Source organism: Poecilia mexicana, unplaced genomic scaffold (assembly GCF_051168715.1).
Source record: "Poecilia mexicana isolate PSO_F unplaced genomic scaffold, ASM5116871v1 scaffold_7, whole genome shotgun sequence".
Classification (NCBI taxonomy): Eukaryota; Metazoa; Chordata; class Actinopteri; order Cyprinodontiformes; family Poeciliidae; genus Poecilia; species Poecilia mexicana.
The window spans coordinates 14366786-14382967 of NW_028263376.1; the positions used below are offsets into that span (position 1 = coordinate 14366786).

At 35.3% G+C, this 16182-nt stretch overlaps 1 protein-coding gene across 1 annotated transcript; it reads right to left on the reverse strand.

Moving 5' to 3' along the window:
* Window positions 1–1573: 1573 nt before the first annotated feature.
* fitm2 (fat storage inducing transmembrane protein 2) lies at window positions 1574–5036 on the reverse strand. The gene is made up of 2 exons (XM_015011183.2): window positions 4827–5036; window positions 1574–3919 (listed from the first exon to the last, which is right to left on the reverse strand). The coding sequence occupies exons 1-2, from the start codon at window positions 4997–4999 to the stop codon at window positions 3325–3327; spliced, it is 768 nt and encodes a 255-aa protein (XP_014866669.1). The 5' UTR covers window positions 5000–5036; the 3' UTR covers window positions 1574–3324.
* Between the last annotated feature and the right edge of the window lie 11146 nt (window positions 5037–16182).

The following is a 16182-nucleotide window of genomic DNA, read 5'->3' on the forward strand; positions in this document are numbered from 1 at the left end:
TTGCATGGGTCCTGTTTAATGTTTAATGCTGTGATGGGTGGTCACTTTGTGTTGACAAGAGGTAAAATATGCTAACTGTAACATTTAAAGCACCTGCACTGTTCAGTGTCCAAGTGGTCATCCTCAGCAATACCAAGCAAGTGAAATTACGTTTAATTGCTGCTGTTTGTACGACGCCGAATTTGGGCCAAGAAATGAAAAAAGGAGTAAATTTCCATCAAAAAAAAACAAAAAAAAACTCAGATATTTTGAAATTAATCTAAGAAATTTAACAAGAAAAAAAGTTCAAAAGTCAAAAATGTTTGATTTTCAAAACTCAAGATTTTTCCAGAAAATTTTGGAGATTAAACTAAAAGTTTTCAACTTTTGGAGCTCAAACAGGTTCTTGTTCTTTCCAGAAAATTTCTCAAATTAATCTCAGGATTTCGGATTCCTCTTCTCACAAATGTTTTACTTTTGGGGCTGAGAATTTTTTTTTTTCTTTTAGTTTTCTAGAAAATTTCTTAGGTTAATCTCTAAATTTCAGATTTTTTTCTAACAGGTTTTCAACTTTTGGAGCTCAGTAATTTCCTTGTTTTTTCTAAAGTTTCTCAAATTAACCTCAAAATTTCTGAATGTTGTCTTGCACGTTTTCAGCTTTTGGAGCCCAGAAATCTCCACCTTTTTTTCCAGACAATTTCTTAGATTAATCTCAAAATCTATGAGATTTTTGGCAGAAATTTACTCTCCTTTTCTTTTACCTGCTGTCCTGAACACGCCGTCATGTTTGGTACCAACCCCCTTTTTGCCGGATGCAATGTGTTTCCAGACAGATTTGTTCTTGTAGAAATTGCTTATCTATGCCAACACACCGAAGTTATGAATGAGATGGAGATTGTTTCCCTTTTTGCAAGCCTTGCAAATATTTGTACTTTTCACTTTAAGTTGCAACTTTTTCCATTTTGTAACTCTCCAGACTTCTGTATGAGTCCACTCCCAAACTGTGTATTGTTTTATGTTTTCATGGACTATATAGGCACAGAAATGTAACTTGGGAGTGTAGACCAGTACCTCTGCATCCATTCAGTCAGGTTGTGGTAACCCAGTGTTTTAGACAAACTGATTTATTTGTATTTTAGAACTGACAGAAATGAGTGGCAAATGTGTACAAACTATTGTAAACAAAACTGCCTGCTGACGTTTGTCATGTAATATTTTAACACTCAGATTTTTTTGAGTGACTATAAAAACGGGAGATGATGCTGAGGATGGAGACACGTTGTGAAAAGTCATAACCAGCCAATCATTGTGTTCACTTGACCAACCGTCGTCATTTCAAGCACAGGCCGCAGCACCACTGGCTGTTTTTATTTGCAGTAAAGGTTCCTAACGGGTTGAACCTGTTCGGACCAGAAATCCCAGCTGTGGCCATTAAACCTCACTATATTGTTTTCATTTTTATTTATTTTTTTAATGTTTCTATTTGGGTTAATATGCATTTATTTATGGTGCTTTTTATGATGTTTGTTCATAAGCCTTAATTTATTCAGTTGCCATCAATGACAAATAAATAATGGAAAATAAAATCAAAAGAAACTGTTTATTATTTATTTATTTTTTAATTTCAATAAAATTGACACCTGGAAACTACAGGTAGTGATGTAAGTTACACTAACAGAAGCTTAAAAACAGAAATGCTTACAGGAAATACATTTTGTTCCTCGTTTTCTTTTCTTAAATATGAATTTTAAAGAAAGAAGATGACAATCGGATACCCAGCACCCTAAAACTTTGTGCGTCAACACTTGGTTCCCTCTGAAAAGATAAATATGTTAAAATTAACTAACTTATATACGGCAAAGCGTCTGATAATGGCAGCTGTCATACAAACACACAAACATAAAAGCATTTAAACAGGAGGCAGCAGGCTTGGACTAATACAGTGATTTCCAAACCCAAGGATTTGAAAAAACAAAATCAGGGATCCAGAAATTATTTCATAAAATAAAAAATATTTAAAAATCACTCATACCAGAATTTTTTTTTTACTACAATTATTAGATACAATTAAAACGGCATGATTATTTGATATAAAAATGTGCATCTTTTATTGGATTTACACTTATGCATCCCATTTGTTGTCGGAAGTTAAATATTCTGAATATAAAACTGAAAAAATCAATATGGCTGCTGCATCTTTTCTTCTTCTCTTCTCAGAAAACATTAGTGTTTTTATTCATGAAGTGCAGACAAATCATTTAAAGTTGATTTGTAAAACTTGAATATCTGATAACATTTCAAACTTTTAATTTTAGCTTCCCAGAATAAAAACATGCTGCAGCTTTATTAGAAATGCTTTCATTCTTTTCGTGCTGCGGTTTAGAAAATAGCAGCCACTGAACTAAACATGTGTTGAATACATGAGGTAAGTACAAATAATTGCAGTAAAAATAAATAACATGCACTTTAAAGAAACACTTTTGTTGGACATCATTGTAGACATTTAGAGGCACAAATTGTTGCTTTTCTACCTTTTTAAGCCATGTTCTGGGGGAGGTTTAAGTACTTTGTTGCAAACATCTGTAAAATGACATTCTGTATGTTATTAAACTTAGAAAAAGCAGCTAAATTAAATCCTGTTTGCAGGATTATCAAGGTAGCTTTCAATATTCAGCATCAATGGCAAACAACCTCAAATGATGGCACTTTTTGAATAAATGCAGACAAACAGTAGTGTGTGCTACAAATTAAGCTAAACTGTATTTAAATAATGTTTTGTTTGTTTTTTGTTTTTTAGTCTTCTCAAATATTTTTAATTCATTTCATTTTTGGCACACTTTCCAAATCATTTCTAAACCGATTCCTCTAACTGAGGTGAATGAAATTTAAAAACAAAGTAAGTGAAAACATGCAGATGTTTCTGACACAGTGGAGCGTTCTTCTTTAACTGCATCTTTATTCAGTACAAACGCTTAACCTCTGACCCCAAGAGTCGACACTTTTGGTAGATTATTTCTCTTGTAACATGGGAAAAATGTTATAATGAAATAATCTGAAAATGGAACGAGAACTTTTTCAGAAATATTAAGGAAATAGCGACTTAAATCAAGCTCCTGTTTCTTGTTGAAACGTTGCTCGTAAGTTAGTTTCGTCTTATTTCCAGTGTACTAAGATATTTTCACTAGAAACTGGACCAAAATCCTTGATAAGATTTTGTGTTTTCAAACAAAGCAGCCTTCCTGTCAGGATGGAAAAACTTGACACGTCTTCAAGTTTCATGTCCAGCTTGGACCCGGATATAAATTACCTACGGTTTAATGAAGCTTGTAAAATCAGCGGTGTGCCTCAGGCGAGCTGCTTCTGTTCTTTCTGCTGGCGCTGCAGCGGCAGGCCCGGTGAGAAAGGCTTCTGGTACCAGTACCGGTACGTCAGGTACCACCCCAGCAGCCCGCACGCGGTCCCCAGCAGCTTATCCTTCGGGTCGTGAAAGTAAACGGAGGTGCAGGCGAACATCCACACCCACGTCGCCACAATCAGGTTCAAGGCCACGTACAGCAGGTTGAGCAGCGTCCTGTGCAGCCCGGTCATCTTCAGCACCGTCATGGCGGACGTTTCCTCCATGATGAGCAGGGAGGAGTAGCAGAGGATGAACGAGTGGCCCGAGATGTCGTGGCCCTGCCAGTGGAAGCCGGCCCCCCTGCAGGCAGCTTTCGAGGTGAGCTTGTTAGCAAGGTGAGCGGTTTGGCTTTCAAAGCAAGAGCCCGTCACATCCTCGATGTAGAGGAAGGTCCCAGTGCAGACGTACCACACAGCTGTTGCTACGGCTAACGCCAGCAGGCGTTTGAGCAGGGCGAAGAGGCTCTGGTTGGCAGAGCTGGAGAAGAGGAGGAAAGGCGTAAGCAGCAGCAGTGTCCATCCCCAGGAGACTTTGACGAAATACCTGCAAAGCAGAACAAATCACTGAAGTTTCCACGCGTTTATGCTTTTTGCCAAACCTTCAGAATCACAAAGTCGACTTGAGAATACTTTGTTATTGAATTTCTCATCTTCCAAACAAGGATGAAAAAAAAACTTTTTAAAAAACTTATTGAACCAGTATAAATTCACAAATTTATATGGAGGAATGTGTATGACAGAAATGTGATAAAACTAGTTAATGCAGTTGTGTATTTGTGTAAATATTGACTAACAGAAAATTAAAAATGCAAAGAGGAGATTAAGAGATTATTTTTCATTTAAAGGTACCCACACTTGTTCAAATTATTTTTTTAAATAATTTGAAGGTAGTTTATGAGCTGATTTGTGAGGCCTATATAGAATCTGGAACATTAAGGATCAAAAAGAAATTTATTGCCACATATATTTTCACATGGAGAAAATTTTTTTGGCGCTACAGACAAAATAACTATAAGGCGCAGATAATGTACTGATAAAAATTAAAAAGATTTAGCAAAAGTTCAAATGGGAATGATCTAGAAAACACATAACCAACCCTGGAAACTGCTGAAAATTCACAACTTTTCAAGACTATTCAGGGTCCTTGTGTTTCAAAATTCTGCATAAACTAAATTAAAACCAACTTTTACAGACACCTAAGGTAAAATTGGGTGTTTTATTTAAAATTATTGCTTCGTTATCATAACGAAGCAATGATAATTTAATCTATTCAGATTAAATTCTGAACCTTTTATGTTTACATGACCTACTTCCTCCTAGTGACGCTACAACTGAAAAATCAAGTAAGGAAAAATTACTGTTATATTCTGTCAGTTTAAACATCCTCATCACCAGCAGGTGGGCAGTTTTAAACGTCTGAATGACGCCATTCTCACACGGACAGGACTTACAAGTTGACGAAGTTCTTGCTGCTGCTGAAGTAGGACTGCGGAACCAAGTCCAGTTCCTTCAGAATGGACCCCAGTAAAGAAATGAGTAAAAATAACCAGGGAAAAAACTGTCTGACCGCCGGTATCCTCCATAATGACACCAACTGCTCCACAATGACATCTATGGCTGCCATGTTGACGCCTCTGATCTGACTACGTACGTTGGGTTGAAGTCTGACTGACGTCACTGGTAACTCAGCCAATCGCGCTTCTCCTTCTTCTTCATAGATTTTACTGGCAGTTGCCAAACGGCTTTAAAAGTGTATTACCGCCATCTTCTGAGTTGGAGTTTAAATCAGAAAGGAAAACCTATATTCAACTAAAATGTTCTGACTTTACAAGAACTGAAAAAATGTCCTACTTAAAATGTGACTAAAATCGAAACAAAGTAATTCAAGTAACGTATTCTTCACTTTTTGCTCTTAAAACCTATGAAGAAGAATATGTTGACCTGTCTCCTGCGATCTCACTCACGCAGTCCATTGCTTTTCTTTTCTGTTCAGACTTGTATGAACAAATCTGTCTTTATAAAATATATTTCCTCTTACTCCTTGATGTTTCTGTCATCTTACACATTGTTGTCCCGTTCTTTATTCCATTATTCCAGACATTTTCTTAAATTTCTTCCTTCACTGCAGATTTTTTTCTTCTGTTTTTCTGTATTGGTAGAATAATTTCTCTCTTTGTGGCTTAACGTAGTTTTCTGCAAGTTCACAACTCCTACAAGTCGGGATCTAAGATCATCTCACTATCTTGACAGGTCTGGAAATCTTAGGAATATTATTAATTATTTTCAAAATAAAAGTCTAAGATGCTTGTTCCCCTTTAATTATTTAATATTAAACATCTGCATTTCTGTATTTGGTTGTTATGCCGCACTGCAAGACACAGCGCAAACCAAAGTGCACATCGCCACCTAGTGTACAGGTTTGTACACTACATGGCAGTTTTATTAACAGATGTGCATTTTTTCCTCAAACAGGTAGACATTTGAATAAGGACTACAAAAATGCGGTAATATTAACAGCAAAATAATACCACTAATAATTTTTATAATGAATGCAGAAATTCCGTTTGAACTCTATGAAACTTTGGTTTTAACTCTGCCATTATGCATTTAAAAATATTAACATATAATTTCAAGAATTATTAAAACAGATTTGTAATTTTTTTATAATTATGACATGCATTAAAAAAAATCATTAATCAATCATTTAGTGCCTCTGGGCATTTCAGCCCGTCAATAACATATGCTTTTTGTTTAGTAGAATATTTGTTCAAACTGAACCCACAAGCAGAAATACAATAATGTTTTCTTTGTTTTTCTTTTTCTAAGTTTATTGTTGCTTGATTATATAATTTTAAAATTCCTTTAAGCAGCACAATCAAATTTGTTTCACATTAATGTTATATTTGTGCTTTACAAATTGTCGCTGTGAGTGACTTGTAAAGATGCAGAACAGATTATATTTTGCCATTAAGTTCTTGTAGTAAAAAAAATAAAAATGCGTGGTTTTGTTTATGCTTTTAGTTTATGTTTAGCCTCTGAGTTTCAGCCTTCGTGTGAATCTGACTTGATGACGTTGAGGTTAAGTCTCCGTGTGAGAACCAGACCAGCTGCTGCAGAACACCCTGTTCCTCTTCTGGCCGCCTTGTGATCCTGGTGAGTGTTCATTTCAGGTTGCAACAGGTTCACAATGCTTTTTATGATATTCATTAAAAAATCCCTCACTAGAAATGAACAACAAAGACAATACTTCCATCAGCTTCGCCTTTTAAAAATCGGCATTTTAAAAGCCTAGATTCAGTTTATAGACATAAAGATCTATTTAAATATTCATTCATGTAGTAACTAGTTAATCAATTACATTTACTTGAGTGACTTTTTTTTTGAAAAAATGTACTTTTATGAGTATTTCTGCGAAGCTGTTCTTTTTATTTTTACTTGAGTAAACTTATTTTTAAGTTTCTTCTTCCTACTCCTTTTCAAGCATGTTAAGTTTACTGTAGTACAAAAATATGTCTTTTGCATTCCTTGTTCATGTGTATGATGTTATAGTTCTATCATGTTTGAAATAATAAATAAATAAATAAATAAATAAATAAATAAATAAATAAATAAATAAATAAATAAATAAATAAATAAATAAATATCTCTACTCTTACTTGAGTAAAATTTCTGGATTTTCTATCAATGAATAAAAAACAAATATGTTTTAACCAAAAGTCCACCAGACAGTCTTCCTTGAGTAATTTTTTTGGACTGCAACTTTTTACTTTTACTTGGCCTGGACAGGAAGTAGGTGAACCTGGGAAGCAAAACTAAGTTACAAGACGAGCTGGGATTCTTCCAGATATTATTCTTCTCTTTCTTGGCAAAGATGACAAAAAAATGCTGAAATTGTTGTAACTTTGGTAAATAAGTAGTAGATTAAGAAATGTAGGTTAAGAAATATAGTATTTATCCAACTTCATGCACATATCAGACCCAGTGTGACACACTGATGTTTTTTTATTGGTTCAGTAACATCGCTATCAGAATCGTACAGAAAAATACAGTTTTTTATTATTCCCCTAATTTGCACTGAACAACACTAAAGTTTCTATTCCTTAAAAATCATACAATGTGATTTTTTGGATTTTTATTTTAGAAAATCCAGAAAAGTTGAAGAACATCTATGATAAAAAATTAAACACTTCTACATGCTTTGCAAGTGAAAAACCTGCAGAATTGGCCATGTATCAAATACTTGTTCTCTACAGTTTATTTTATTTATCACATTTCTCAGATGCAAAATCTTTTTCAAAAACTGTGATTGAAATGAATAAAAACTAAAACAAAATAGAAAATCTGAAGTAAAATCTAAAGAATTTAGTCAAAACCTGCAAAACTATTAAAACCTTGGTTCATACAAACTATAGCCATCATCATCAATGCAAATAAATAACAAATAAATAAAATAATACATACAGTCATAAATAATTAATGAATTGTGAAGAGAATTGGACCAAAATTCCTCTCTAGTAACATAAAGCTGATGTGTTCAGACATTTAAACTACGGTTTGTTCTGCAAACTACTGAACAATGAATTATGTGTTGCTATATAAAACCCCAGCAGTGACAGAGGAAGTAGAAAATACAGTAACGACTTTACAACATTCAGCAGAGCATGTTTACTTTTCACACAAACACCAGCTCACGTTTCAGAGGGAAACTGGTGGGAGAAACTAATATTCAATTCTGAGAAGAACCAGAACTCAATACCTTAACAAAGGATCAAAGATGGAGGCACATCACTTCGAATTATGTGTATTTTTACTGATGGGGAACATCAGACCAGCTGAACGTTAGCACAACAAGTTGAGACAGTTACCATGGCAACAGCATGAGGGGAAAGCATCACCCGATTAATGTTTTACACAAACATTGCTGTTGATTCTTCAGACTGCAGTGAGCAAATACTATTTTTACCAAACCAAATGATGAGTTTTAATTAGAACAGTAAAAGTTTCTTGACAGATAAAAACTGAATCTGAGGCGAGCTGCTGATTATAACTTCAGTTTGACAAGTGAAATATTTTCATTTCGTTGTGCGAGTTACTCCCACAATAAAACAATATAATTTATCCTTCTGTGTGTGTCTGACCAGCCATTAATTAAGTCATAAATCAGTGATGATTCACAGCATCCTGCAGGCAGGTAATATGTTGTTGGCAAGTCGTGTTTGTTCAATGCTGCTGCAGGAAATTTTCTGGCCTGCATTTCACCTCATTACGTCTCCCGATTTACCCATCGGAGACTTTCTCCGCCATAAAACGAGACACTAATGCAGCTTTTATGGTCAGAAAAGAGGGGAGTATTAGTTACGCTTGTAATTTGTGAGCACAAACAGGAACCATCTGAAAAACAGAGTGCCTGAAAACGTGTTCGCACACATCTTCACATTTTGTTAATTTTCACTGGGATTTGATGCATGAATTCAAGACAAACTAAAGGAAGGGTGGTTTTCTACATTTTGAAACCTCAGTTTGCACTTATTGCTGCAGATTCTCTACTTGATTAAGGTCTGGACTTTAACTAGGCCAGTCTAAACCATTCTAATTCAGTAGCTCTTCCGGCTGCATCATTTTCAATTCTTTTAAAGCCTTTAACATGTTTTAGCTTCACCCATTTTCACTGTTTCTGCAAAGTCAAAGCAGCCCCACAGCATGACACTGCCACCACCGTGTTTTACAGTAGTGATGGCGTGTCTAGGGTGATGTGAAGTGTTAGTTTTCCACCAGACAAATTAATAAATAAAAACATTTTGGTCTCATCCAACCACAACACTTTCTTCTACATGACTGCAGCAAACCTTAAACATGACTTCTGATGGTTTTCTTTCCAGCAGCTGCTTTGGTTTTTGTCATAATGGCTGCATTTGTGGAATCATGACTAATACTGTTAACATCTGCTCAGATTTTTCCACCTGAGCAGCTGATCTCTGCAGCTCCCCACGGGCTAACAAGGGCTGAGAAATATTTATTTAATTTCCAGATGATGGATTAAACTGAGATTCAAAGCTTTAAATATTGTTTTATGACCTAACCTTGAGTTATCTGCTGTGTTTCTTCATTAATATTCCCTAAATAAATCTCCGAGCAGCTGCTCATGGAGCAGCTGTATTTATAGACAGATTAATTTTCTCACAGGTGGACTCCATTATTATTTTTTTAACTTGAAAAGCAGCTTTATTTAGTACTATCAGAATAAAGGGAAGTGAATAAATATACACGCTACACTTCCTTTTTTAATTTTTTATACAAATTTTATACAGACTGTCATATAAATTCACTGTGAAATTCATTAAACATATTGGTTCAAAATGAAAATGTGTAAACAAGAACCAACTTTGCTAAAAAAATAAAAAAATAGATGGACACAAAGTTATTTAGCAGCAATTTGTGACTATCCTCAGTCATTTTGAATGAGACAAACAGCTGTTATAAATGTAGGCGTTTGTAGCATCTTTAGTTAGCTTAGCATAAAGAACTAAACAATTTGAACTCCTTCAGTTTCTCTGACACTTTAGTAAACAGGTGTTAAACTCTAGTTAAAAATAAAACCAAATTACATAAATGTGAAACGATGTCAATTGAACGCAGAGAAAACTGAAATATTTTTGTTTGTTAAGGTTTTATCAGAACTATTAGACTCCCCTGCTTTAGATTTTTAACTTTCGCTTTCATCCGTTTGGGTCTTCAGCTCCAGCAGCTGAGCAGTAAATCACTTTTCCCCATCAGTCAAACCAAAGTCAACAACATCACCCACCACTCGCTCTGAGTGCTGCCACCCTCTGCAAATTCTCCACTCCTTTCCGTCCTTCCCCACCCAGTTTCTCTGAATCGTCTCCCATCCCTGTTTCTAACTCTTATTCTGCAGAAACTGTTGTTTATTGGATGACAGAGACAAAGAGAGAGAGAGAAAGCACATCATAACTTTTTTTTCTTTTCTATTTGAGTTTCTATCATCATGTTGCTATAGTTACAGAGCTGCTATATGGATTGGTGTCCATAAGAGCCTGGTTACTGTTTAACCTCCCCACCCACATTTGCCCAGATTAGGAAAATCAATAAGATAACAGCAGCAACGCCGGCCTTACCTTGCACTAACGACACTCTTCTCACACTACGGCACGTTTGGGCCAAACTCACACATTTTTTACATCTCATACTATAAAGAAGGACAAAGCTGGATCTTTACATTTTTACGCTCCAGAGGAAATAAATGACAACATGGTCAATGTAAACACTCAAGTCAGTTCAAGTATGGAACCTCCGTTTGGTGAGTATCCACTTTCTGTTTTACACGCTTGGTGAAAAGGAACAAAAATGTGTTTTTCTTTGTTTTGGGATTGTTCGATTGTTTCTGTTGTTGCAGACATTTTCTTTGGGTTTTTTTTTTTGGCTCTGAGAAAATTCATAAATATGTCCACCATATGTGGCTGGCTTTTTCACACGGCTGGAGTCCAGCCGTGTGAAACCTTAAACATGACTTCTGATGGTTTTCTTTCCAGCAGCTGCTTTGGTTTTTGTCATAATGGCTGCATTTGTGGAATCACCCATCTCTCTGACACACCTTCTGGTGTGTCAGAGAGATGGAGGCTGTTAAAAATGTAGGCAATGGGAGAGCAAGACGGCCACGAAGGTTTCAGAGATGACGAAACAGAGAGAAAGAAAGAGAAAGTTTGAACAGATCCTGGTCGCTTTCATCCTTCCTCCCTTTTCTCTTTTCCTCAGGGTTGATGTCATTGTTCCGGTGAAAGCAGGTCCAGTTAGTAGTTTCAGTTGGTGAGAGGTTTAGTTGTCCACCTGTGGTCATTCATTCACTGATTTGCATGTTACAGTGGGACGTAGAGATGCAAATCGATGCATTTTCATAAAACCCTGGATGAAAATAAAGGGCGCTCAGAAAGCTGATTTATTTCTGAATGTGGGATTCTGTAACTGATCCCATCTTATATTTATTTCTCATTAACACCAGCCTATAGTCTCTACAATCTACAAATCAATTTACAAACATTCACTGGCATGTGGGGAAATATGCAAAACTTCATTTTAACGAGAAATCTTGACCATACTCTGCTACATAGTTTTCTTGATCATAGTGTAATAATCCCAGGGTTGTAAAATTTGCAAGAATTTACTGGTAAATATTTAGAGGTTTCTGCACCTCAATAAAAAGTTTTAGCCTCATGGGAAGAAAGAAGCACAGACAGTAGTTTTAAATCATATTAACATCCTGAGATGATCCTGGTGACAGTTGTGTACATTCTTACTTCTTAAAATTGTGTTTTTATTTATTATTACTCAATTATTCTTCTAATAAGAGAACAGTTCAGGTTTAAACATTGTTAAAGAGTTATGAATTAAGATTTTAAAACCAACTTACGGAGTGGTTTCAGTATTGAGTACTGCAGTTTGAAATTATGCCACACTGCTGGGTCAGTACTGCATAACTTATATCACATTTACATAATCTCACTGTGTGGCTCCAAAAGTTAACGCTAGCAGATATTTGGCATAATTAGTGTCAGAAATAACAGCAGAAAATCATCAGATACTAAAATCAGATATTTATGAAGAAAATAAAAAATGTGTTAGAAAAAGAAACATTAAAATGTGTGATGGGAGAATTGTTTCAATGAGGCAACAAACAATAATTCATGTTGCCGCTCTGTGTCTTTTATAGCAAGAAAAGCAATAACTGAGTGTTAAATCAGGCAAATAAAAAAATGAAAAATGATGGATCAGTAGATGTAGATGTACAGTTTCACTTTCTAAAATCACAGATTCACAGAGTAAAATATTTCAAAACCGTATTTCCGGTAGTTTTAATGATTACATCTTCCAGATCATGAAAAAACAAAATCTAGTTTCTTAGAAAATTTTAATATTACATTTTAAACAGAAAATTTAAGGATGATGATGAGTGTGTTCATTTCTATTAACTTTATACTTGGTTGGGGCTCCTTATGCATGAATTACTGCATCAATGCGGCATGTTATGGAGGCAATCAGCCTGTGAAAATGCTGATGGAAGCCCAGATTGCTTCGATAGTGGACTTCAGGTTGTCTTAATTGCATCATCTTCCTTTTGACAATGCCAGATTATTTCTTCAAGCATTGTGGATTCTGTCCTCTCCACTTTTCCTCCAGTCTGAAATGGGAGACCTATAGGTCTGGAAATGTCGATTTCCAGATTAAATATAAACTTTAGCTTCATCAGAAAAGAGGATTTTGGACCACAGAGATATTTAATCATATTTAATTATAAACAAACATTCCAAAACGGCTGCAAACAGCAATAATACAAACGTACATCTTTGAAAAGCAGAAGTAGAGCCTCCTGCACAACCAACGTAAATGCAGCAAGTTTCTCCTGGATGGTGAGTCAACAAAAAATCTCTTGTCTTTTCCAGCAGCCGTTGCGCAGCAGTAAAACCACCTCACCAAATGTCCTAGAGCTCAGTTTGGGTTGCTAGGTAACAGGATGGGCTTCGCTGGGGTTGCTAGATAACAGCACAGTCATTTTCCAGAAAAAGTGTCAACTTATTGCCAAAAACTGACTGGATTTTGTGCAAAAATGTGCAAAACGTGATTTTTTTAAAACTTTTTATAACTTGTCACCTTTAAAAAACTTTATTTCTGCCACAGTCAGTCTGTTTTTTTCATCCCAAATATTACAGCATCATATCAGGGCTACTTGATTAATATTAATCATTTTTTAAAAAACAGTACAATTTGCTTCTTTGTCTTGGGATGAAGAAGTAGTTAGGATTCAGGGGGAGAGACTCGCATTGCAAGAAAACAAAAAGACCACTAACCCAGAGACTCCAGTTTATTTTGAGCAGTAAACAAACAGATATGATTTTTCAAACAGCCAAAATGCTTAATCCAGTTTTAATTCTCTCTCCCAGAAACAGCTCCCACTTATTGCACTTGGTCTCACTGAGTAAGAAGTGGTGAAAACAACTGAATTTATTTGATAAATGTATAAAAAATGGAAGAGACGCTGATCTGAACGGTGAGAAAATTTGTTGTTCAGAAATTAGTTGCGTCCTACTAACTGAAATGAAATGTTTTAGAGAGCAGCAGCAACCCTTTCTGGAAGGATTTGTTTATAGTTTACTGAATGCTGGTCAAATCCTCCAAAACCAGGACGTTTATATTACAAATGCATTCTTTGGCAGCTGTGAGCTTTAAGCTCCTTTTGGCCCAGACTCACTGGAATTTCTTTGGCCCAACAAGTCGAAACTTTATAAAGTCTTTAACTTTATAAAGAAAGAAAACACTTTAACTGTTTAAAAACAGGACTGAATTTACTTTTTCTTGCAGATTTTGCTGCATTCATTCATTTCCTGTACACCCTTGTCCCTTGGTGGGGTCAGGAGGGTTGCTGGTGCCTCTCCAGCTGATGTTCTGGGTGAGAGGCAGGGTTCACCCTGGACAGGTTGCCAGTCTGTTGCTGGGCAACACAGGACAAACAACCATGCACACATCTAGGGAGAATTTAGACAGATTCTCCCTAGATTAACCTGACAGTCAGGGTTTTGGACTGTGGGAAGAAACCAGAGTACCCAGAGAAAACCCACATATGCACAGGGAGAACATGCAAACTCCATGCAGAAAGACCCTGGGCTGGAATTGAACCCAGAACCTTCTTGCTGCAAGGCAACAGCTCTACCAACTGTGCCACTGTGCAGCCCTCATTTCATATCATCAAACTCATTTTTCTATTTTGCCGAGTTAAGCTGGGTGAATATTAAAAGCAGTTATTTCGTGATTATTTCCTGCATAACTGGAAAAAAGGAATCCAAGCCCAACTGACCCAGCGTGGGAAATGAGTTGTTCAGGTATTTTAGGTTTCAGCAGCTTGTTTAAAGTCATGACTCAGCATTTCAATCAGACCTGAGTCTGGACTTTGACAGGGCGATTCCAACACATTCATTTAGTGTTTTACGTTTTTCTTTTTAACCATACTGAGTTTGATTTGCTGATTTTATGATCCAAATTAAAATTCTCATAATAATTCTCAGCTGTTTCATAACACTTATTATTATTTGCTTATGTCATGCTAGTCAACGAAAGCCATGCGTATAAATGCTGAATAGTCATGTAAACTAGTCGTCCTCATTTCAGAGTCGTTACAAAACAAAAATGTTGAACAATTGTTGATATTTATCAATTTTATGCATTTATTCATCTCCCAAATTGAACATTTTCTCTCTCAGGTGATCTTTAGCTTTCACTTATACCGTTTTATTTTCTTATGTTTGTTGCACAATGATGTAAACACAGTAACTGCATAGAACATCTGCAGTAAAAATATATTTTCATTGATTTGTATTTGTTTTATCTGTAAATTTCAAATGGCTGATCAAATAATTTATTGTGTTGTCTAAAGTATTTTCAAGTAGTGTCACCAATATCTAACTTTTTTTAATAAAAAGCACTGCGAAATGAAAGATCGTAATGAAAACATGACAAAAACATTTTATATTTGTTCATAAATATGGAATCAGGACTTTTCATTTTGATTATACTGACACTCTGACTGATAGAAATATCTGCTTTTGAAAAGTGAAGTATGTATTTAGAGAAAGTGACTTACTTTCTCTGGTTTTGCTGTTTGTACTAATTGCTTTAAGAAATGCACTAGCTGTTGTGTGAATGTTAATTGTGATGAAATACACTAAATCAACTGAGAAAAACTGTAAAACAAAAAATAATCAAATTCTGCAAAACTTCTTCACATTAAGTTGCATCATTTTTTTTAAATTAACAAACTTTAATGCTGCTGTTAGAGGCTGAACATTGAATTATTTATCATGTCTTTGTTGCTTTTCTATGTTTATCATTTGTTTGAAACAGTTTAGGATTGCTTTAGTATAATTTTGTGTAAAATCATTATTTTGTTTTTTGTCTACAACAGTAAAATAATACTTCCTGTTTATTCTACAGGTTAGTAATTCTGAATGTGGCTGAATAAATTCAACTCAGCTTTCCAGAAATGTGCATAACCAAAATTAATTCATGATTTAGCACAAATTAATATATACATTCTAACAATCCTGTAATCCTGGGTTTTTAATTTACTCCTCTGATCTGATATTAACATCAGAAGATATAAGTAATTTTTCACAATTTTTAGCCATTTTATCAAAACATTTGTTGCCATTTCATTCCTCCATAGCCTCTTTCGTTACATAGTAAGTGGGAGCTTATAGAATAAGCACTGTTGGTGTCAAACACATGGCGTTAATAGCTCAACGGTCTCAGTAGAGGATAAACTCCCAGTAAGGAGTGTAAACAGGACAACAGCCGGTAGATAGGCTCATTTCTGTTTGCCTACAAAACTGAAACACGGCCTCTGAATTCATCAGGAAGTACTGAGGCTAAAAATAATCCAGGGTGGGCTGCTTATAGTATAACAGAGAAAGAAGCCCAAATAATGTAAACTGAAATTCAGTACTTTTATAAATCCCTTGGGGGAAAAAAACATATATTTGTATCTGTTGATTTACTGATGCAAAACTGAGCAGAAAATCTACTTTCAACATTAAGGCTTTTTTTATTAGCACCAGCTATGCAGAAGTTAAATGAAAGCATTACTGAACAACAAAATGTAAAGTGTATAAAAAAGACAACTAGAACTGAAAAACTAAGCGTTTTTCCATAAGTGAAAAATAAGTCAGACATTTTTTAACTACAATATACAGAGCATGCTCACAGAAATACATAAATCACAACATCTAATTCAGTTTTTATGTTACC

What these genes read in the sequence shown, in the direction of transcription:
- fitm2 (XM_015011183.2), bottom strand. Translation starts at nt 4,999, where the DNA reads ATGGCAGCCATAGATGTCATTGTGGAGCAGTTGGTGTCATTATGGAGG. An exon ending in AGCAAGAACTTCGTCAACTT is followed by an intron (nt 3,920 to 4,826) that starts GTAAGTCCTGTC and finishes TCTGCTTTGCAG; the next exon opens with GTATTTCGTCAAAGTCTCCT.